Source organism: Nuphar pumila, chromosome 8 (assembly GCF_984573655.1).
Source record: "Nuphar pumila chromosome 8, dmNupPumi1.hap1.1, whole genome shotgun sequence".
NCBI lineage: Eukaryota > Viridiplantae > Streptophyta > Magnoliopsida > Nymphaeales > Nymphaeaceae > Nuphar > Nuphar pumila.
This window is the reverse complement of record NC_143256.1, coordinates 98,654,208-98,679,577: the sequence shown is the minus strand read 5'-3', so window position 1 is coordinate 98,679,577 and position 25,370 is coordinate 98,654,208. Positions and strand designations below refer to the sequence as shown.

The window sequence follows — 25,370 nt, the reverse complement described above, 5'->3', positions numbered from 1 at the left end:
TTATCTACAAGAAGCAAAATGTGACCACACTCCTATTGATATATGTAGACGACATCATCGTTACAGGAAACTGTGAAACTCATATTGAGGAAGTAAATAAATTGTTGAATCAGAGATTTAAGATGAAGGATCTAGGAGATCTGCGATATTTCCTTGGGGTAGAAGTAGACAAGACATGTAATCTTCTTACTCTCACTCAACACAAAGTATACAATGGACATTCTCAATAGAGCAGGTATGATGAATTGCAAACCCTTGGGAACTCCAAGTGTTATACATCAGAAATTGAGTTCTAAAGAAGGAGACCTATATGAAGACCCTACCAGATACCGCATACATCATACCTGCTCTATTGAGAATGTCCACTGTATACTTGTGTTGAGTGAGAGTAAGAAGATTACATGTCTTGTCTAGTTCTACCCCAAGAAAATCTCCCAGATCCTTCATCTTAAATCTCGGATTCAACAATTTCTTTACTTCCTCAATATGAGTTTCACAGTTTCCTATAATGATGATGTCGGTGATGGGCTTGTGTACAGAAAGGGTGGGCTGAATCAGGGTGCACATAAGATCGTTGTTTATGTTGATGTTGATTGAGTAGGTGATTCAGAGGTTATTGCATTTTTCTTGGGTCAAACTTGGTTTCTTGGAGCAGTAGAAAGCAGAAAGTTGTCGCTAGGTCAAGCACAGAAGCCGAATACAAATCAATGGTTGTTGTGACTGCAAAAGCTACATAGATAAGGCATATCCTCACAGAAATAGGAGAACTGATTGATCGATCACTCCTACTATGTGACAACCAAAGTGCTATCAATATGTTCTTGAATCCTATTTATCATAGTCGGGCAAAACACATTGAGATAGACCAACACTTTGTGAGGCAAAAGGTCAAAGAAAAGGAGATTGAACTCAATTTTGTCTGCACTGAAGAGCAAGTTGCAGACATATTCACAAAAGGATTAACGAAGGACAGGTTTTGGATGTTAAAAGGCAAGTTGTTCATGATCCAAGACCATGTACAACTTGAGGAAAGGTGAAAAGAAGTTGTTCATGGATCCGAATCCAGATCCGGACCCGTATCTATATGCATTCACGTATCTACACACAATGTTATGTTATGTTGTAATATTAGTTGTCCATTAAAGGGTATTTCAGTACCTTATTTTGTAATCACTCACTAATATATATATTATTGAATAGAGCAGTCACGTTGAGTAAGTCTCAGCCGTGACCTTCTGCAGCCCCTATTATCTTCTTTGTCATCTTCTTTCCCTGTGCAGGTAAGTCTGGAGCTTCTTCCTTCTAACATCATCATCCATCACACATTGACATTATTTAAAGAAATAAACTATATGCAATGCAGGCCTATTCTAAGCAGGAAATTAAATTCTTATTAGAATGTTTACATTTTACATCAATGATAAATTGAAATAAAGAAAAGAAAAATAAAGAAAATACAACCTTGAGTGTCCCTGCAAAACTAGCAAACTTGTTAGTGGAGATATGTCGGCTTTTCGGGATTTATCCAACAATATCTGAAATTGAGGGATTTATCTGGATATAAGCCTTTTTCATGCTTCCCTGAGATAAACATAATAAAAGATAATGCAAAATTGAATAAACAATAAAAGAAAATAACTTTGAAATTCGAAATTTTGGGGAAAATGACCAAAATGCCCCTGAAAACAAGACTATGGTCTTGAAATCAGGGTTTTAAGAAAAGATTTTTATAAAACTTTTAATTTAGGGATCAAACGGATTCAAATCAACACCAAATCGGGTGTGGAGCACCCTAGCATGATTATGAACATAATCAAACCCTAAAAATATAAAACTTTTATGAAAAATACAAAATATCATAAAAATATCAATTTTTGCCCGTGTTTCAGTGGAACCGAGATTCTGCGGGAATCCTGTTTTCATGATTTAACTAAATAACCTACCAAATAAATTCAAAAATTAACAAAAATCGACATGTACGCTCCTGATAACCCTAAAATTAAATTGAAATTTAAAAACAGAAATTTTTGGATTATTTTAATACAAAAATTAAATAAAAACCTAAAAACATGCAATTTTGCCCTTTGGCACGTACCTGTCACAGTGTCAGACCCGAATCAGGCATCAAACAGTAATGAAAAACTATAAAGTTTCACATGAAAAAACTAGACTTCTGAACAAAAATATTCCCTTTTACAGATCAGAAAAAGCATCTCCGGTTAGGGAGATATCATTCCGACAATATACGCTTGATTCTGACAAACACGTAACGGCTCCAGAAAAGACAGTTCTGATTTCGGCTCAATTAAAAATAGAAGACAGTATTCAAAAATTACAGAAATCATACTAGTAAAACTAAACATGCTTTTGAGTCCGTGACTTTTTACGGATCATCGATCGGATCTCCGGTTAGGGAAATATGATCTACGCAAGTTGGACTAGAGCTTAAACGATGCATAACGGCCACTGCGAAACAGGTTCTTAATTTCTGATAGAGGAAAAATAGCAAACAACCATAGAAAAATCTAAAAAATTCACAGAATATACTAGACATCATAACAAACACATTGCAACTTACGGATCATTGATCGGATCCCCGATGAGGGAGATATCACTTCAACAAACCGTACCTAATTTTGTACAACGCTCTCACGGTACCAGAATTAGAGTTCGGTTTTTTATTTTTTTTAGTAGAGTTACAGAACTCAAAATAATTCATTTTTTTTATGGAAAATCACTAATACATGCACGGTTTAACCCTAAAAAATCAGAATTTAATGACAGAAAAACGAACAAAAAATAACATTGTTCTCGCGTGCCCGGAATCAAGAACGCATATTATCAATAAAGCGCATGAATAAACCTAATTTAAGCATGTAAAAACCTTAAGAAAATGCAATTAACGTAACGAATCATGATTTGATGCTTGGATGAGTAAAATAAACATGGATATAATGAAATAAATAAAAAAATTTCAGGGAAACATGGTTAGAATTTGATTTAGCCATTAAAAGAGGGATTTGATCCATAGAGGAATCGAATCTCGATCTTTTTCGGGCGTTTAACATAATGAACGGACTATCAATGATTCCAACGGATCAAAAACTTGTAAAACCCCATGGATGATCAGTAGATCATCTTCTTGGGTCGTGGAACATGGATCTTGAATAAAAAAAATAAGGAAACTCATGCATAGAGGGGCGGCAATGGCAAAAACACAGAAAATAAATAAATAAAACAAATAAAAAAAAGAAGATGATGACTCACCTTGGGGGCTGCAACAATAGAGGAAGGAGAAAGGCTGAGGGAGAAGAGACAGCCACGAATTTTTGGAGAGAGAGAGGGTGAGAAAAAGCATGTTTGACCCCCTCTAGAGACCCCTATTTATAGTTTTTCAAAACCTGCTTAATTAGGGTTAATTAAGGAGTTTTTATTTTTTTAAACTCTTCTAATTAAATCAATTAAGGGGGGCGATTTTTCCAGCAGGGTTTGACTTTTCAACCTTCCTAATTAGACTCTAATTAACCTAATTGAGTTCTAATTAATCTTTTAAAAATATCTCAAATTTGGTGCCACCTAGGTGGGCCCATATTTGTTTTTTAAAACCCTGAAAAACAAAGTTAAAAACACTAAAGTGAAAATGGATTTTTAAAATCAATTTTGACTCTTTTAAACTTCTAACCTAACTAGAACATTGACTAATCCTATGTTAACCAAAATATTTTCAAATGTGATGCCACCTAGTGTGGGCCCCACTTGTTTTTTAGAAAACGATTTTAAAAACCTGAAAATAAAGGGGTTAAAAACAAGATTTTCAAAAAGGATTTAAAACAAAAGATGAAAATCAAAATTCTAAATCCTCTAGAGTCCTAGATGAATTGAAAATCTCTCGAATGTGGCACCAGGTGTATGGGCCCCGCATCTGAGTTTTTGAACAGGTTAAAATAAAGGTTAAAAAAAGTTTTTGAAACAGATGAAAATAAAACAAAGGATAAAATTCGAGAAAATTAGAGTCCTAAACCAACTGAAACTCCTGACTAGAGTCCTAAAATTTTGAAACTCTTAGATTTGGATTTTTGAAAGACAAACGAAGAGATTTTGAAAGATCTTCTTAGAGATTAGTAAAAATGAATGAAAAGACGAAACCAGGGTTGGAGTCCTAATCAACTGGGACTTTAGAATAGAGTCCTAAAATTTTGAAACTTTTAGAATTGAATATGTTTTTGAAAAACAAGTGAAATAAAAGTAAAAAGAGGAAATCAGGGTAGAGTTCTGGACCGACTGGAACTCTGGGGCAGAGTCTAAAATTTTGAAACTCTATAATAAAGTCCTGAAATTTTGAAATTTGATTTTTTAAAGGATAAATGAAGAAGTTTTTGAAAGATTTTCTCAAAAAATGAAGTCAGGGTTAGAGTCTTGATCCAATCGAAACTCTAGAAAAGAGTCCTGATTCGACTAAAACTCTAGCATTTTGACTTCTTTCAGAAGATTTTGAAAGATTTTCTTGAAAACAGGTAAAAACAGAAGTGAAAGATAGAGTCCTAATCCGACTGAAACTCTGCGATAGAGTCTTAATCTAACTGAAACTCTAAAATTTTGGTTTCTTTTAAAATATTTTGAGAGATCTTATTGAAAACAGGTGAAAATAGAAATGAAAGATAGAGTCCTAATCCGACTGAAACTTTGTGATAGAGTCCTAGTCTGACTGAAACTCTGAGATTTTGGCTAAAATGAAAGAAATAGACAAGGGACAAGGCTACTTCCGGTTTAAAATCAAAATGGAATTTTGAAAAGGTTTAAAAAGGTGAAAAGATAGAGTCCTAAATCAACTTAAACTCTGAAATTTGAGAAATTTGAGAAATGAAGGAATTTAGAAGCGACACCACCTAGATGGGTCTCATCTGAGAATTGAGATCAATTAAAATTGAGTTTAAAACGAATCCAGATCGCTTTCTAAGGAAAATGTTTTGAAATAAAAGAATATAAGATCCTGGGGGTTGATAAATGACAAATATCGATCTAAAACCGAGGTTTTTGAAATTGATTTCGAAAGAAAGGTTTTAAAATTGAATCTGGATTTGAAGATTTTGAAAAACCAGAGTGCTAGATCTCGAGAATGACATGCAATGCAATGAAATGATATGAAATGACATGCAATGACGTGCGATGATATACAATGATATGCAAAATGCAAAACCCTGGATAAGGGATTTGAAGCCCCAGACCCCTGGCAGAAACAAGGAATTGAACATTTCTGTTCGAAGGCAAAAATTGATGATTTAAATGGAGATTGAATTTTGAAATATTTGAATTTGAGGCAAAATTCGGGCTCTAAATAGCCCTGGCTCAGATGTCGACCAATTGGTTTCCTGAAGGATTTAGAGAGCAGACCCCAGTGGCAAGAGAAAAGGCGTCTGTGAATGAAGGTGAAAATTTGGGGTGTTTACACTGGTGCATCATGATCTTTGGGTTTCGATCCAATAGTTGCAGCTCTCTTTTCCCTTAGCTCTCTAAGTTTAGGACACTGAGGCCTATAGTGTCCTGGTTCATGACAATTGTGGCAAATAACTTTTTTCCTATCAAAGTCACCATTTTGTCTATTAAAATGAGGTGGCCTGCAAGAGCGTACATGATTACCCAGTCTAGATACAGCTAGAAAGGAATCATCTTTTGGTGTTGGAGTATTCTTTCTAATTTTGTTTTCCTCCATAGTTAGTTCCTCTATAGTATCGATGATAGAGGGAATTTTTCCTCGATGAAGAAGAGCTGATTTAGTTGACTTGAATTCCGGTCTCAAACCGTTTACAAATTGATAAAAATGTTTTATATCAAGTTGTTTTTTACGACGCTCAATGTCTTCAGGACAATGTCATTTTGGCTCTAACAGAGTCAATTCTTCTTAAAGTTCGAACAATTCATTGTAATATTCTTTAATGGTTTTCTCCTTTTGAGTCATTGTCCGAACTTTGTCTTGTAAATTGCACACATGTGCAATATCTTTAAGGGAATACATATTTTTGAGATATTTTCAAGCCTTATTGGCATGTTTTAACTTAGCAAGACTAGAGCATTTTTTAATGTCTACGCTATTAATTAGCCATGACATAATTTTTGCATGCCCTATTCTCTACTCTTTCCATCTCTTTTCATAAGTGGCTAATGTCTTGCTCTTCTCCTCTTCCGTTAGAGGAACTTCTTTATCACCCTCTATTTTGGTGAGTGATAGTTTAGGTTCCGAATCGGAACCATCCACTATACCCCATAGCCCTTTTCCCCAAATGTGGTGCTTAATAATCGAAGCCCACATAACATAATTAGTATCATTTAACTTCATAGGTATGATAGTGATCTTATCATTGTCATCCATCTTTTACAAGGGTGAGAGAGAAAGAGATGAGAGAAAAGAAGAGATAAAAGTATGGGAGAGAGGATATATAATACAATTTTTTGTAGCAAAAAATTTCTTCAATAGCCTCCTTCAAACAAATCTTCTTGAGCCAAGAACAAAGTGATGAAACACCCTTTGCAAGTGAGGCACGAAAAATGAGGAGGAAGCTTTTCACAATCTAAGATCTCCACGACTCTAATACCATGTAATAAAATGGTGGTCTTCCATAAAATCACTTGAATCCATAAAAACAGTGTCTAAAAGACACTTCAAGCAAAACCTATAAAAGGGTATAAAAGGAAGAACACAACAAATGAAATAAAATTCTTTATTAATAATCAAAAATGCTTAAGAAGCATTGAGTACATGTAATAGAGGGGTTCACCCCTATTTATACAAGAAGAATGAAGAGGGGAGAGCTCATTTTGAGCTTTCCCTATATCTAGTTCAAATGGAACTAGATATATATAAAATGTAAAAATAAAAAAAGAATATATATATATATATATAATAATATAATGTAATATTATTATTATATATATTACACTTTATAATTTACATTTTAACACCAGGTAAGGGACATGGTCACGTTAATGAGGTGGAAGGGGGCATGTCCAGGCGGGTGACAGGATCAGGGAAACCATGTGAGGCAAGTCGAATCCCAGACTGGGATTCAGCCAAGGGAAAACAGACAGGGAGAGAGAACAGCGTCTGTTCTTGCTGGCGCAGGCTATGGGCAGGTGGCAAGGGTGGATGGCAGGTCGATGGCTGGAAGGGAGATCTTCGATCCTGACAAGCCAGCGGCAATGGAGGTGGGCGGACGGGTGATGGAGAATAGACCTTCCCTCAAAGCAGGGGCAGGAACAAGAACCAAGAAGAACTCTTTTAAGAAAATTCTCACAAAAATTCATTGATTAAAAAACTACGCTAACCAAGCATACATATTTATAGAAATCACAAAATAGGGCAAAATAGAAAAAGAGTACGTAGTCCCACCCTGGATGGGAGTCCAAGAGGGCATCCCACCAGAGTCCCAATATGGAAAGGATTCCAGGCTGGGCGGGTTTCCCAGGATGGATCCTAGAGGTAGGCAGCAAATGTGGGGTGGATCCATAGCAAGGGTGAGGTGGATCCGGGTGGGTCGAACGTGGGGCAGAGAAAAGGGTCTGTAATAGTAACTACTCCTTCCGCAACCTCTACTCAATTCTTGACATATACAAAACAACTTTTCATAATCCTGCATTGTATGGCAATTGTGTCAGTGCCCTCTAGTATGTCATGATGAGGCGTCAAGATTTCACCCATGTTGTTAATAAAGTCTGCCTATCCATGCATAATTCCACAGATTATTGGAACATGAAGAAACATATTTTGTGTTATCTCTAATATTACATATTATCATTTGATCCTCCACTTCCACGGTGCTCTTAGCCTTTTTTTATATTACTTGGGTTTGTTGCACAGATGATCACAAATCCACCAGGGATTATGCCGCTTATCTTGGTCCCTATCTCCTGTCCTAAAGCTCTCACAAGCAAAGTACCATTGCTCTGTCCAGCATTGAATCTAAGTACCACGCCTTAACCAATGTCACAGCTGAACTAACTTGGATGAAATCCCCTTCTCACTAAGGTTGGCATCAAAATTGGTCCCTCTATACTTTGATGCCATAAAATTGGAGCTACCTATCTTGTAACCTTCCCAAATTCCCATCAATATAGCGAACACATCATATTTGGTATTGATTTTGTTGACGACAAGGATGCCATGTGGAATCTTCTAGTTCGCTAAATCTCAACCAAGGACTAGCTGGTGGATATCCTCATCAAATCACTTCCATCTCCTCGGCTTCACTTACAAGCTCAACGTCCTTCTTGGATCTTTGAGCTTGCAGGGGGCAATCCAAATGATCCTGATAAGGAACTTGGATGAACGTCATAAAGAAGGAACCATGTTGAAATATTTCCTTACCTAATATGTAACTATGACCTACATTTTGGGTTGCATGTATATCAAGTTTACGTGCATATCTCTCTCGAACATAGTATCCACTGTAACTATACATTTGCAATACTACACAAATCAGTGAAGAAAACGTTTCTCTGGGATTCATTCTACTTTAACACGAAGAAGCCAATCCAAAAGTAATTTAGGGGGATAAGAATAAGAAATAAGAAAGACGAGGAAAAAAGAGATACCAACCACTCTGACGATTCGAGATTGAGCCCGAGATCTCTTCGCTTCATGAGCTGCCATCTTGAACAACAGGGTAAGATCCGCCTCAGCGTAAGATGAATCCGCCGAGATGGATCTGAAGGCTGACAAAGCCGATTGCGCGTCCCCAATGAACTCCTTTCGAATCTTCCCAGCAGAAGAACCAACAATCCGTAAGAACAATTTTCAAGGAAAATTTGTGATAAATGGACGAAAAGGAAGGGATTTGGGGGGTAGGTAGGAGGAAAATCGAGGGTTTGGGGGCCTACCCAGGAAGAGGAATGGGAGAGGACGGAGAAGGCAAAGCGGTGGTTGGGGTTCATCCGGAGCTTGGCGTGGATGAAGAGGAGGATGGCCTGCTTGATGGTGTCGAGGCGGGTGATGGGGCGGCCCTTGGCCCCCGACACCCTCATGTCGGCTTGGGCTTGTCTGTCCACATCCACGCAGAAGATTATGTCTTCGTTGTTGCAGGGCCTGTTGTGTCTCAGAGTGTAGGAGCTACTCCCCGTTCTCTCCCCGCCACCCTCCATTATCTCTCTCTCTCTCTCTCTCTCTCTCTCTCTCTCTCTCTCTCTCTCTTTTTACGGTATTATTAAAGTGGACATTAGGTTCGGTATGCCATGGGTAGTGGGCTACCCGACCCGAATTGGGCCGGCTTTCGGCTGCTTGTGCAGAGTGAGCCCGATAAGAATCAAGTCCGACCCGACCCGGCCCGACTGGTAAAAGAATCGAGCCTAGATAGGGCCAAAATAAAATTTCAATAGAGCCTGAACCGTTTACTAGTCAAGCTTAAAGGGTTGAACCAACCCACCCAGGTAAGACCTGTAAATTTTTGGTGAATTTATTTAAATAAAAGAGAATTTTATTCTAATTTTTTTAATGTTATCCATATTTACTTTATTAAGAAGAGAATAAGGACTCAAATTATCAATTCCAGCGAATTTGAAGTTTTTGAGGAATTTAAACTTGAATTTGAATTTCACAATTAAAAATCCATTTGAATTTGGTATTTGAATCCGACTAGATCCAAAATCCATTATCAAAATTGGTTGGATTTGGATCTCAAAAGGATCCAAAATCTATTTCAGGATTGGATATGGAGTGGTCCCTAATTAAAATGAAATAGATCCAATCGGGATCCTGAACCAAAAAATGGAATGAAGATTTGAATTTAATAAGAAATTCTAGAATTAAAAGATAATAAAATAAAAACAAAAAAATAAAACAGGGAAGGTAGGGTGGCTTGCCCCACCTTATGGGACCCACCTACCTTGACAAGGTTATTTAAATCTTTTTAAATAAAGCATAGAATTAAATTTCCTAAAAATAGATTTAAATACTTACCTAAACCCTAACCACAACCATAAAGGAATTATATCCAAAACAAAAGAGGTAAGTTTGGGTCGCCCTAGTGTGGGACCCACCTACCTAAGAAGGGAGTATTGACCCCCACCCCCCTTCTCTTTATCTTTAAGTACATTAAATAAAAAGAAGAAATAAAGAAAGTGAGATAGGAAAAGAAAAACAAAGAAGGATAGATTTAAAAAAAAAAGAGGATTGCCTTAGCTTGAATGAGGAGCAATACCAAAAAGGAAAGAAGGGTGGCGCCCCTCCCTCTTTCCAAAATATGTGTGAAGCCCTACAAGGTTGGGAGACGCATTGTAAGATCCACAAAAGTTTCAAAATTTAAAACAATAGAAGGGAAAATTTGTGTGGCAAATTTAATTGATGTTTAATTGACACTATTGGCAACTGGATATTTATTTTTGCTAATTATGATTTATTAATATTTATTGCTTAAATACTAAGCTTTTGTTTATTAATTATAATTAATTAGTAATTGGTTGCTAAATATAAAATATGCTTAAGGTATTAAGTGAATTATTACATTTGATTTATAAATGTTATTGTTTTTTAATTTAACCTAAGGTGAAATTGGTTAACTTATATTAAATAAAAATATATATATTCTTTTGGGTTTGGATTGGATCCAACTAGATTAGAACCAAACTAGTTTGAGATCCAAGGAGGGAACTATGAGATTTTTGAAAATTATAAGGGATGGGAGTGGGGTCCACTTGATGGGGACACCCCATCTCCTCTTTTTTTGAAACCCATGGTGTCATACGTATGGATCATGCTTGCTTCTAAGACAAACCCAAAATAGCCTTTTCTACTTTTCTTTCTCCTTTTGTTCACCATTTTCATTTTTATAAAATCACGAAAAAGGTTTTGAAAGAGGAGAAAGGTTCAACCCTCCATCTCTCTTTATTCTCTCAACCATCCATCTCCTTAACCCCTAGCCCATCTTATTTTAAGAATCATATTTTTTAGAATGGGTTCTCATTTTCATGATTTTAGCTAAGGGCTTTTCTTTTTTGTCTTCTCTTTTCTCCTCCCTCTATCTCCCTACCCATTGTTCTCGAGGATACCATGCCTCTAACTGTAATACCCATAATTTTTCTGGGAATTTTCATGAATTTTTAGAATTCTTTTATTTGTGTGACAAATTAAAAATGATAATTTGAACTGAGTATTATGGTATATGCTAGGTGGAACTTGAAAAAAAAATCTTAAGTGTATGAAATACACCCACATGCCCAAGGGTCTCATCAACCCTCGTGAATTCCCTTTCTTTAGAAATAATTTTTGAAGAATTCGAATTATCGTTAGCAAAGAAAGGTATATACTAAATAACTAATATATATATATATACATGAATTTTCAATAAGAGGACATGCCTTACATTTAAACCTAATTCAAATCTCATTTAGTGTCATTTCACTTAATTTTTATATTTTAGTTTTGAAATAATTGAATTCCAAAATTTCAATTTAACTAATTAAAAATTTATTTAGTGGAATGAAACTTATAATTTAATTGAATTTGATAAAACTGTAGGAGCCCATAGGTGGGTCGTCCCATCCTATATGACACTCTATTTAAACTTTACAATGTTTAAAAAATATATAATGCTTTAAAATCAAGTTAAAACAGAACTTACCAAATTACAAGACAAGTTTTAAAAAGTTAAAACTTGCCATTTTTTTAGAGAGCCTCCTTAGAGAGGGGTGTCTCCTCCTAGATGATTTTAGAAGGGGGAATGATTGGAATAAAAATAAAAAGAGAAAATACTGTAAAAAAAGGAAAAAAAGAAAGAAAGAATAAATAAATAAAGCAAGACTAGTCAAACTTGTTGGTCAAGCAAGCAAGTTTGACATTTTCAATTTGGAAAGGGCTTGGACCATAGGGTCAACCAGCCCATGTGACCCTCTTACATATATGCTATAGTATGTATACTATATTATATGTATGAAAAATATATAATGCCCTAAGTAGCTAAAATGAAAAATACATAACAAAAAGAGAAAAGAAAGGTAAGAGTTTTTTAAAAAAGAAAATATACCTTTATTTAGATCAAGGGTTGGGATTTCCTCCAGCCCTTGACCTATAAACATGGAAGGGGCTCACCCCCCCCCCCCCCCCCCGTATTTGTAATTTTTAGATTTGTCTCTCCATTACTCTCTCTTTTCCCCTTCTTCCTTATCTTCCTTCCTATGTATTTCTTGGGCATCCTCTCTTGGCCCAGCAAGGAGGGCACCCACATGAGTGTGAGGAACAGAAGGAGATCATTTGGCATGGTCATCACACCTGTTGGCCGGCCAATTCATGCTTGAAGTCCAATTTCGCAAGCGTAGGAATCAATTTTGCAAAAGAGGTAGGGGGTTATATTCTCCATACATAAATCGAAACTCGTAAACATGAGTTCTTCTGATTTTTCATAAGGATAGACCCCAAACCATGTCTCCCACGCGTGGGTTTGGCTTAGGGTTGTCAAAATATACGATGGAGAGGGTTTTCAATAGAACCCCCCCCCCCCCCCCCTCCCCCTTAAAAATCGATTTTCCAAAAATCAGGTTTGAGGACCAGATTTGAATTTTGACAAAAGTAATTAAAAGGGGTTTTGTGAAAAAAAATGTATTGGACTTAAGAGAATGGTGTTGATTTCAATTTACTCTAGAAGAAATTGATTCATAACGAAAAGTAGCTGGATTATTGAATTTAAAACAAAAAAAAAAACTATGTATGCATGCTATCGATTTTGTCAGAAATAAAATCAATAATTTTTAGAAAATAAATGTTATACCTATTTATTTTCCTGCAAATTTTAGTCAAAATTGTAGTTAATATCCATTTGAGTGTACTAAAAAAATAGCATGATTTTTCTTATTTTTGTCATGGAAAAATACATGTTTTTATATGCTTTATTGCAAAATTTATCGAAACCATCTTTGAGAAAATAGGTTTTGGGGAGACGTATCTGTTTTTCAGCTTAACAACTGCAAAAATGAGATTTGTCCATGATAGCTTAGTTAAAAGTAGTATGGTTATGTTTTTTATAATTTCTCTTAATATGTTTATGTAAAAAAAATTGGAAATATGAATTCGGGTGGCCTATTTTGGGTCCACCCGAATGCATATATTCATTAATACGTATTTTCGGCCTAACACCTGACCGGTAAATCGCTTGTATCTTCCTCGTCTGGACGAGTTTTTATGAGCAATTTTTTGTTTTGGAAAGCTAACAAAATTTTACACTTTTGTAAAATTTTGAGCTTTGTTCATGGATTGAGAGTTATTATGTGACAGTTGGAATAGTTTTAGGTATATACTAAATTGTTCGTAACTCCCTCGTCCGAATGAATTTGTACGAACGGTTTGAGGCATCGAAAAGCTGACAAAATTTTCTATAGATGTGGAAATTTTAACTTTGTCCAACAACTTTAGAATTTTCTCTAACCTCCTTAACAGTCGGATAGAGTTAGGTTTTTGCAATGTTGGACCCGTTTCAAGGCCTGCCGATCGATTGCTAGTGAATCTTGTTCACTTTCGTGCATGCCCTTACAAATTTTTATTATACTGCTATGGATTGTTGAAAATAAGTTTGCTATAGGGAAATTAAGTGCCCACTTGAGAAGCATGATTTGATTGATGTGCTAAGGCACAAGCATATGCCTTTACTACCTATAGTGAATAAATGGATCGAGGTATCCGTCTTGCGAATTGATGTGATTGTTAAAGAATTTTGCATGTTGTCTTTTGTCGATATAATACTGGCTTATACATGTTGTTAAAGGTTTGAATGTTGGATCCATTTAGCTGCAAAAGAAATTCTCTGTTTCATTAATACATATGGGCTCGGAATTAAGATGAATTAACCATGTGCAGTTATACCAAGCCCAATGACAAATATGATTTTTTAATGAACTTAGCATATTGTAATTTCTTTTATGCAACTGCCATGTATATGATAATTATGATGTGAAAGAATTGATGCATTTATTGTTTAAGAAATTTTATTGCTTTGTTTATGCTTCTACGCATGATTTTGAAAAGACTGAAGCATATATAGTGATATCGAACTAAATGTTTAAAATGTGCATCCATAGGCCTGAAGTGATTGAATTCTTTAAATGTGACTGTTATATGAGTGTTGCATGTAAAACAAATAATTAAAAGTTTTAACATATAACATTAAAAGATTGATACTTACTAAGAGAAGGTAAGTGGTAATAGTTTGGCTTTGCGGGTATCGAATTGAGCACTGAAGGTTGCTCCTATCTATCCACAAAGATAGTGGAACCCTCTACATTAGACTACAACGTGGAGATGCAAAATCTTATGAGTAAAGCACGATGCATCAAGATGGTAGTATGAGAATTTCTCTCGCTCTTTGTGTCCCTCACTCGGCACTGGCGATTGGTGCCCGGCCAGGCCAAAGCCACCCCTTGTTTAAAAATATTGTCTATGTCATGCCTCAGACCCAGGACTGCTATATGTGTTTGTACCCACAGGGATAAGAAACTTTAAATTTGATTATGCATTAGATAAGCATGACATGCATCATATAAGAAGAAAAATTTAATTAAAGATAATAAAAGACTCATGGATAAAATTGGTTGTTGCAATGGTAAGTGCATACATTTTAAATTGTTCATGCATCATTACTTGTTCAAATTGAATGGGTGTTTGATTGACAGCATGTTAGTGAATTAATGCTTGAATGATATATTAGAAATGCATGTTTAAGTTTATATTGTATTTAATCTTGTTGATTGTATGAAAAATTGAAAGTAATTCCTGCTTACTCGTTCTAATTTGTGTGTTCTGAATAATTCTACCCTACTGAGACATGTTTGTCTGACCCAATTAATTTTAATGTTTTCAGGTAGCGAGTGAGCTCACGTGCGATGGTGGGAGGTTATGACGGAGGTCGAGCCTTGATTTTCCCAACCTCCGAGTGTTTTTAGAATATGAACATTTTTAAATGCTCATGTATGGATGTGAATGTGATCAAGATAACGTGCCAAGTGTTTGTCCAGTTTAGTTTTCTGATGCAGTTTTTATAAAACCATTAAAAAAAAGTTTTCATGATTTTCGAGATATAAAATTTGGGGTGTTACCTAACAAATCTAGTGTTGAGAAGGGTGCAGTTAAACTCTTCTCTGTGGAGATTCGGAGGGGAACTTTGTTGTTTTTGTTTATACAATGAAGATCCTATACCATCATAAAAATTTCTTCATTTAGAATATTTTTACCAACATGTTGTTCAAGTTGTGTTTAGTTTATTTTCTAACATTTTTGTTACCTTATTCATGTTGTGTGTATTATTGTCGTTATCAGCCTATTATGGTCCTAAATGTTGTGTTGTTTAGTTTATGTTCCAGCTTGCAATTCTTAATCTTGCTACATTTTTTTTAGCATGTGGTTCTTAAGTCACGCTAGTTTCTTGATTCATTTCCTTTCAAATAACATGTTATCTTACCTTATACTGTGACTTTAGTTTTCTACCCTATTGTTCTTAAATCACAATCTACTTTCGTTTTCTTTTATTACAAAATTGTGCTAAGTATGCTACATTCTTTTCCTTATATTTCATCTACAACCATTTATGGTTTTCCTTTTATTCAAATTGGGTTGCATTTAGTTATTTCAAAACATGGATCAGTTCAAAGCGTGTGCAATGGTTTTTAAAGGTCTACAATGTTTAAAAAATCTTTTTGAAAACTTTGTCTAACGATTTTTTATTCTTTTGCAATTTGTTCAAAAAGAAATATAGTTTTTGAAGTTTTGTTTCATCGAGGAGTCCACTTCTGCATAACAAGAGTTGACCCCTTCTTGGTTTTGTTTCAGTTAGGTTACATGGAGTAGACTGCTGCATAAGAGGGGTCGACCCCTCTATTTTTTGTTTTAGTTGGGTAACCCAAGGGTTGACCCTTATTTTCAAGAGTCGACCCTTCTTGGTTTTTGCACAGTTATTCGACCCATTAGGTCGACCTCCTATTTTTCTAGGGTTGACCCCTCCCTCTTTACAGATTTTTGGCTAGAGGGTTGAACCCTTGTTTGACAGAGTGGACCACTTTGTCTTCCTTGTTTCTGTTGGTTAACTCGAGGGTGTAATATCTCGCAAATATTTTCCTAATCATAAATTTAATAATTTATTAAATAAATATATTTTCATGATATAATATATATAATATAGTATTAGTGGCTAGCGTTAACCTTGGATCCAGATCTAGATCATGAACCTTGTAGTCAAGGTCCATGATCCCTCCATGATGGGATAAATAAGATTTGTTAAGATAAGGAAGTTGTACATGATAATTCACGTACAAGATTTTGATGATGAACAGCTGGAACAACTGAATTTCAGCTAAGGCAATGAAGAAAGATGAAAATAATTAAAGAATTCGTTGAAGAATCTGTGAAGACAAGTGTGTAAATGTAAATTTCTTTAAGTCTTAGATTCTTGTAAGAGCCTTACTTTGATTGCATATCTTACTTGCATTTCACCTAAAAATACTTAGAAAAACCTTTTCTAAAAGAACCCTTAACGAAAATCTTTTTAGAAAGCTCTTTACTTACATTTAAAGGTTTATCAGGCGACCAATAGACTCATCAATTGACTATTTTTTTTTGCGTCAGTTTTTTCAAAGCAAAACGTCAACTTTCTGATTAGTCGACTAATCGACTCTTAGTTGACCGGACAAAATGTTCGATTTCTGAAAAATTTAGCAGAGTCGACTGAAAGTTTTTTCAGTCTACTGGTGATTTTCATCAATCGACTAACTTTTTTTTAGTCAACTAAGTTTCAAAAAACAGAATTTAAATCTGTTCGACTAGACACAATAGTCGACTGACTTTAACTATCAGTCTGCTAATATTTGATTTCAGTCGACTAATAACTATTCCAGTCGACTAATATAACTATTTTTTTGAAACTTTTTAAAGGTACGTCTTTTCAATTTTTTAAATGATTTGACTATTCAAAACTGACTATTTTGACACCCTTTCATACCTCCAACATATGAAATTTCCCAGCTATAAATAAGAGTGTGATCTACACTCAAAACAATCGAATTAAATCAACTTACATTGTTTTGAAAGATCAAATTTCTTGTTTTTCACTCCTATTCATTCAATTATTTGTTTTCCACTCACTGAGTATTTTCACTCCAATTCTTTTTGTGAGTTAGTAAAATTGTGAGTTGATTATTTCAGCAACCCTAGAAGCCTATTTCACTCTATTTGCATTCATATGAAAGGCTCATAGGTTGATTATAAGTTGATTATTTTTTTTCTGTAAAAGGAAAAAGGTCTTTGTAAACACCCCAAATTTTCACCCTCATTCACAAACACCTACCTCCTGTCACTGGGACCCACTCTCTACAGCCTTCAGGGAACCAGTTGGTTGATATATGAGCCAGAGCCATTCAGAGCCTAATTTTTTGCCCCAAATTCAAATATTCCAAAAGACAATCTCCATTCTGGCTCAATTTCAATCATCAATCTTTGTCTTCGAACATAAATGTTTAATTCCTTGTCTCTGCTAGGGGTCTGGGATTCCAAATCCCTCATCCAGGATTTACATTTTATGTGTCACTTCATATCCCTGCATGCACTTGGCAGATCATCTCATATCATTTCATGGCATTGCATGTCATCATATCTCATTTTCGAGATCCAGTACTGTTGTTTTCAAAATCTTTTAATCCAGATTCGATTTTAAAACTCATATTTCAAAAGCAATTTCAAAAACTTGAGTTTTGAATCGATATTTTACTATTTGTCAACCTTCAGGATCTTATATTTCAAAATGTTTCTCTTAGAAAATGATCTGGATTCGTTTTAACCGCAATTTTAATTGATTTCAATTCTCAGATGAGATCCATTTAGATGGTGTCGCTTCTGGATTGCTTCATTTATCAAAATTCTCAAAAATCTCAAAGTTCTAGTTGGATAAGGACTCTGTTTTTTCATCTTTTTAAACTTCTTTCAAAATTCTATTTTGGTTTTAAATCAGAGGTGATCTTATCCCCTGTCCATTTCTGTCATTTTGGCCAAAATCTCAGAGTCCTAGTTGGATCAGAACTCTTTTTCCAGAGTCCCAGTCGGATCAGGACTCTATCTTTAACTTCTATTTTTACCTATTTTTTAGAAAAACTTTCAAAATCTTTTGTTTTGACCAAAATTCTAGAGTTCCAATTAGATCAGGACTCTTCTTCAGAGTTTCGGTCGGACTAGGACTCTATCTCAATTTCATCCTTTACTCATATTCTTCACTTATTTTTAAAAACCTTCTTATCTGACTTTCAAAAGAGCCAAAATCTTAGAGTCTCAGTTGGATTATTACTGTATCATGAAGTTTCAGTCAGACTAGAACTCTGTTTTTTATCTCTATTGTCCCTTGTTTTCAACAAAATTTTGTCAAAATCCTTCATTCTAGTAAGAAGCTAAGAGTTTTTGTTGAACCAAAACTCTATTCAAAGAGTCCTAGTTGGATGAGGACTCTGACCCTGACTTCAATTTTGAGAGAATCTTTCAAAAATCTCTTCATTTATCTCTTCAGAAACCAAAATTGTTACACTTTTATCACAAAGTTTCAAAATTCTGGGACTCTATCCGAGAGTCCTGATCTAATCAAGACTCTATTTTGAGTTCATTTTCACTTGTTTTCAAAAATTCTTTTTAAAATCTCATCATCTGCTTCCTAGAAAACAAAAAATTCTAAGAGTTCTAGTCGAATTAGGATTCTTCCTCAGAGTCCTAGTCAGATCAAGACTCTGAACAAGACTTCAATTTCTACCTTGTTTTAACATGTTTTCTAAAATCCTCTCATTTGTTTTCTCAGAAAACCCAAAACTTTAAGAGTTTTAGTCGAACCAGGACTCTGTCCCTAGAGTCCAGTTGGATCAAAACTCTAAATTTGATTTTAGTATTCACCTTGTTTTTATCTGTCTTTGCAAAAAGCTTCTAAAATCTTTTTGTTTGTTCAAACTTCTGAGAGTCCTAGTCAAATTAGGACTCTGTCCCAGAGTCCCAGTTGGATCAAAACTCTGTTTTGATTTCACTGCTGGTTGCTATTTTCACTAGTTTTCGAAAAGTCTTTTATCTATTTTTCAAAAAATACCAAAAATCTAGAGTTTTAGTCTGATCAGGACTCTGTCCCAAAGTCCTAATCTAGTTAGGACTCTATTTTGAATTTTGTTTTTACTTCTATTTTCATTTTCTCTACTTGTTTTTCCAAAATTAGTCCATTTTGCAGATTTCTGGTTGATTTAGGAGTCCATTTCAGAATTTCAATTGAGTTAGGACTCTAACCCTGACTGCATTTTCCAACTTATTTTCATCAGTTCTCAGAAAATCCTTCAAAAACCTCTTCGTTTGGCTTTCAAAAACTTAAATCTCAGAGTTCTAGTTGGTTTAGGACTCTGGTCCAGAGTCTCGTTTCGCTTAGGACTCTATTTTCAAAACCTCTGAATTTCATCTGTTGATTTTAACTCCATTTTTAAAACCATTTTTAGTCTTTATTTCAACTTTTTCAAAACCCTAATGTGGGGTCCACTCAGTTGGCGCCCATATTTGGAGGAATTCTGATTTAGTCAGGATTTTGTGTCGTTTTAAAACTTTCAATTTCAATTCTACTTTTAAACCTCTTTTGAAAATCTCTCATTCTCAGTTCTTAAAATCGTTTTGAAAAATCAAACGGGGTCCACTCTGGATGGCGCCACATTTGAGGAAGTTGGGGTTAGATTAGGATTGGTCAATGTTATAGTTAGATTAGGACTTTAAAAGAGTCAAAATTAATTTTGAAAATCTATTTTTACTTTGGTTTTTAACTATTGGTTTTTTAAAAGTTTTAAATTAGAGTTTTAAAAACACAATGTGGGCCCACACTAGGTGACACCACATTTGGTCTTTCTAGGGTTTAATTAGGGGTTAGCTAGAGTCCATTTAGGTTAGGAGTCTTCCAAAAAATCGCCTCCCATGGGTAGTTAGTTTTAGATAAATTTTGAAAAGTCAAACTTCATTAGTTAAACATAATTAGGAGTCTTCTAAAAATTTTTATAAATAGAAGTCAAAGGGGGGGGGGGTCGACCCCTAGGCTTTTTCTTCCTCTTTCTTGGAGATTCTCCCTCTTCCCAGCCATCCTTCCTCCTTCCTTGCAGCTGCAGCCATCCAAGGTAAAATCTTACACTTTCTTTCATGATTTATTACTTTTTTTTATGCTTTTACCATGGATTCCACCATGGGCACCCCTTTGTTTATGAGTTTTAAGCATGGTTCATCTTCAAGAACCCTAAAACAAAATCAAGAATATGATCTCATGTTGTTCTATAGTTTATTTTTCATTTTTGATCCTTTAAAATGATTTAGAATAGGGTTTTTCATATTTTTGACCAATAAAAGATGGGATTTGCCTGTTAAATGGGCTAAATCCCTCTTTTGAAGGCTAAATCAAGTTCTCACCATGCTTTTCATGATTTTTTATTTTATTTCACTGTATTAATGTTTATTTTAATCATTCAAGCATCAAATCCAATTTTGTTATGTTATTTGCATACTTTTTTTTATTAATTTTCATGTTTAAATGAGGGCTTTTAGTGTTTTATTGAATGCCTATATGGTTCGATCCCGGAGCTGTAAAAATCATGTTATTTCATGCATAAATTTTTGTTAGAAAAATCTATTTTTTTTAGGGTAGGTTCATGGATTTGTCAGTGACCTCTTGTAAAAAAACCAGATGGTTTTGGGTTCGGGAACTCTGTCAAGAAAATAGAAAGTTAAACCGTAATTTCTAACCAGTGAAATCACTATTGAGATTCGAGAGCAACTTGCAGGTGTGATATTTCTGTCATCCAAGATTCGATTTATAATCCGTAAATTACAGTAGTTTTATGATGATGTCTAGTATTGACAATATTTTGCCCATATTTTTCTACATCTGTTTACTATTTTTCCTCTGTCATAAGGTAAAATCGGTTTCTCAGAACTCATCATATCTCATTTAAACCCTAAGTCAACTTGTGTCGATCGTATCTCCCCAACTGAAGATTTGATTGACAATTTGTAAAAAGAAAAATTGTTCTCTATGTGTCTTCTATGCACTGCCAAAAGTTAATAAATTTTGAATATGATTTGCTATATTTTCCTATACCCAAAATTGGAAGTACCTGTTTTAACATGTTTTATATTCGTTAAATTCAAGCGTATATTGCCAGAATGATATCTCCCTAACCGAAGATGATTTTTCCGATCTGTAAAAAGGTAAATCTTTGTTTTTATGTCTAGTAGCTTTCTATAAATGTTTATGAATTTCTATGGTGATTTGATTCCTGTTTCAGGTCTGACACTGTAACAGGTACGTGCCCATAGGCAAAATCACAAATTTTAGAGTTTTTATATAATTTTCGTATTGAGATAAAGTCAAAAATAGTTTTTTTTTATTTTAGTTTAATTTTAGGGTTATAAAAAATTCATGCGTTAATTTTTATTAATTTTGGGATTCATTTGAGGCTTGGTTTGATTAAATTGCAAAAATAGGGTGCCTGCGGAGTCCCGATTCGAGCAAAACATTGGCAAAATCATGATTTTTGTGATATTTCTATTTTTTTTTATAAAAGTTTATTTTTTAAGGGTTTTTTTATGTTTATAATCATGTTAGGATGCTACATATCCAATTTGGTCTTGATTTGAATCTTTTTGAACCCTAAATCCAAAATTTTACCAAAATATTTTCTGAAAACCCTGATTTCAAGGCCATAGTCTTGTTTTCAAGGGTATTTTTATCATTTTCTCCAAATTCTAAATTTTATATCATATTTTATTATGTTTATCTCAGGGAAACATGGAAAAAGGCTTATATCCGGATAAATCTAGTAATTTCCAGATATTACTGGATAAATCTAGAAAAGCCAACATATTTTCACTAACAAGTTTTCTAGTTTTACAGGTACATTCAAGAGTGTATTCTATTTTATTTCCTTTTCCTTTTATGCAAATTGTAATTGTAAATTTGGAATAAGAATTTACTTTTCCTGCTTAGAATAGGATTGCATTGCATGTAGTTTTATTCTTCAATAATGTTAATGTGTGATGAATGATAATTTATGCATATTCAAACTCATAATGGTCTACATGAATGGCACGTGCACTAGCTTCTAAGGAGTTGGTAAACTTGATTGAGTTCATATGTATGGCCATAGTTAGAATACAAACAAAATCCATATTTATCATATTCTTTTAAGCCACAATCAGCCTACCTCTTAGGCTATCTTAAAAAACCATTGCATATTTTAAGCTTTTATAAATGTTTTTTTCCTTTTAGAATCAAATGAGATATATTCAATCCATATATGTGGCCATAGTCAGGGATATAAGGCAAATTTACTTCATTAAAGTTCTATAAGGCACATAAACTCTCTTTTCCAAATAATTTTCTTAAAAATCTTTTCTCAAAATCATATTCATACATCATTTAGGTTTAGATTACATCGTGAAAATAAAAGTTTCACAGGGTTACACGCCCCTTCTTTTGACTTATTTCTCAATTCCATTTCAAAGAAACTGATTTTCCTCAAAATTGCTAGATTTTCCTCAGAAATTGACTTTCTCAAAACCCTTGGTTTTTTCAAGGATTTTTCAAGTACTTTGTCAAATTCAATCCACGATTTTCTAAGTTAGATTCTTTACTTCAAAGTTTGAATTCAGACAAATCAAGTTTTTTTCAAAGTTATTTGAAATTCCTCAGAAATCGATTTTCCTAAAACACTTGAATTTCTCAAAAATTAGCATTTATTTTCTTCAGAAATATCCTCTCAACAAAGGCTCATAATTTTCAAAGTGTCATCTTTTCCAAGATTTTTCCAAGTATTTCAAATCTCTGAAGCATACATCATGTTTTTCAATCAATTTTTTTTAAGTCATAGCACATGCCTGATTCTTTGTACATCTAGGAAATAGAACATCGATTTAGATAAGTTGAGCAAAGAAAATCACTAGATTGATCCTTGGTTCAATTACCTCTGGTTATGGTGCCAGAAATAGTTGAACCTTGTACCGACAAGCGAGTTCTATTCTTCAGAATTATCCCACATTTTAAAACGGAGGCGAGTTATTTTTAAAAACTTTTTGAAAGGTCAGTTTGACTTGTAAAAGTAAAATTTTGCAATGATAACAGGTTTGGTGACTGTGATGGGACCTGTCTTCGTCTGATCAATCTAGTGCTTTGCTCTATTCAATTTGTCAAAATTGTGTTCTTCAATGTCAACTTTATATCTTGTAAACCTAGAAGCCTAGAATCAAACCCAGTTGACATGAATTGCATCTAGATCTAGACATGGTTTGGTAGGACCAATTGAGGAGGCATTATTCATGCTCACGTAGAATCTGGTCAAATACAATCCTCCTCAATCTAGGATCTGATTGAAAACAATGTTTGCTTCTTATAAATTTTTCAAAATTCTACTTCTTTAGGTCATTAGAGCCTTTTGTTTTCTTGCATGTTGATCATATTTCAAAAACAACCCTACCTACTTTTATCTGGCCACCACGTTGCTGGGCTTTCTTTCAGAACCATAGTTCAGGACAAAGCCTCACAATTGGGCCACCTATTTGGGTTAAAATCCCCTACCACGTACCAAGGGCCATAGTCCAAAGTATATCGGCAGTCGCTCAAGGATGTTGGAAAACATGAGCCTAAAACCAGAGAAATTCTTTTATGCCACATACATCGCGCCTCAGTTCGAGTATATTGGCATAACATGATTGAACACAAATGATCTGAGTCTTAGAGTTAGGATTAGGGTCCTACAGCTATTTTAAAACTTATGCATCTGGAGTCAGCCCTTAGGGAATGTTGTATGTGCCTACTTGTTTGTGCAGGATGTGATTGAATGTATATTGGTTATTTCTTTTTATTCTCTTTATTTTCTCATATTTTTCATAATTTTCAGAAAATACTGGATGATTTTTTAAAATCTGCTATTTTTTATTTACTTTCATATATTACCAAACATTTCCCTTTTGTTTTCTTCAAACCCTGGACGATTTTCTTAAAACCTTTATTTTCTTCAAAACTCCAGGTGGTTTCCATCCTTCCTTTTCCTTGGATCTTGAAGTTCCAGCATTGTTTTTTATCCTGCCTGCAATTCTTCAAAAATCATGTGTTTTTTCTCTCAAATCATGTCCTTACTTCTTATGTATTTTCCAGTCTACCCCAATGGCATCTAGTCAGCTTGATTCAATTTTTTATGAGGGCCATATCTCCTATGAGGTGTGGCAAGGTCTCCCCGATTATCGAACTCTGAACACCGAACCTTTCATTCCCCGATGGTACTATTCTTGGTTCAAGAACTTCTCTCATATGTTCCCAGACCATCTAAGTGACTGCGGATTGGAACTGGCATCGGAAGTGAGAGAATAAACCATCAACGGTAGTTTGATTCAAGCATTAGCAGAGCGGTGGAATCCGTGTACCTGTAATTTTTTGTTCCCGTAGAGAGAGATGACTCTACTACTGGACAAATTTTCTGATAATATGGGTCTGCCTAAGCCAGCTGGTCAGCCCAATGATCCGATAGAGCAACATTTTTTTATTAACGTCAAGGGATTGAACCCTCAAGATGCTTTAGCTCGTATGACTGGATGTAGATCTTGGTCGTTGATAGAGGCATATGAGAGCCAATATGTCGATCTGTTTGAGTTATACCAACAATATGGAGCTTTTGAAGAAATCGACTCCTTATCCCGAGCAGCACGAGAAAGGATTCAACATGCGATGGTTTTATACACCATAGGGCTAGCCTTCTTCCAGGATGGACAGAACTACGTGGATATCAGAATAGTAATGCACTACAATCTTGGTTCCTTCGACATGTACCAACTTGAGCCAGCTCATTTAGATATAACAGCAAGAAGCCATTACCCATTTCTCGGTATAGATTCTTGATCGAGAACCTTCATGAAGAGGAAATCATATGGGACTATTTTGACCGTCAGGAGTTACTTCCTCGATACACTTATGCATATGGCAAGCAATTCAAGTTACTCAGACCATTTTTTTCAGTTTATTATCAGCCAGAGTGATGTGTCAGACAATCCTCACAGAAGCAGAAGCACATTGAAGCTCGATTATTGTTAGGTATTGTGCCAGAATTCGATATGAAGTTTGCTCAGTGGTCCAGAACATACCATTCTGTCAAGCACAACTGAGATTCTTTTTGTCACTCTTACTGTTTTTCCTGGCTCTCGAGTGTCCTTTGATTATCACGAGTGGTGGCAAATTGTTTGTCCGCCCCCTCTATGTCAAGTTTATTATTAATAAAATCATTCTTTTTCATAAAATAATCTTTTTTATGGTTTGACGACCTCGCCTAGGTAACAAAGCATATTTTAGTTGTTTATTTTCTTTATAAGAATAACAACA

General features: G+C 34.7%; 1 protein-coding gene across 1 annotated transcript in view; it reads right to left on the bottom strand.

The window, feature by feature from the left end:
* LOC149830033 (uncharacterized) overlaps positions 1 to 9,168 on the bottom strand; it is a 47,239-nt gene extending 38,071 nt beyond the window's left edge. Inside the window, exons 1-2 of the mRNA XM_090015686.1 lie at positions 8,872 to 9,168; positions 8,591 to 8,749 (exon numbers count right to left, since the gene is read on the bottom strand). Of these exons, the coding sequence (XP_089871812.1) occupies positions 8,591 to 8,749; positions 8,872 to 9,132 (420 nt within the window). The 5' untranslated portion in view covers positions 9,133 to 9,168. The remainder of the gene's footprint in view (positions 1 to 8,590; positions 8,750 to 8,871) is intronic.
* Positions 9,169 to 25,370: the final 16,202 nt, after the last annotated feature.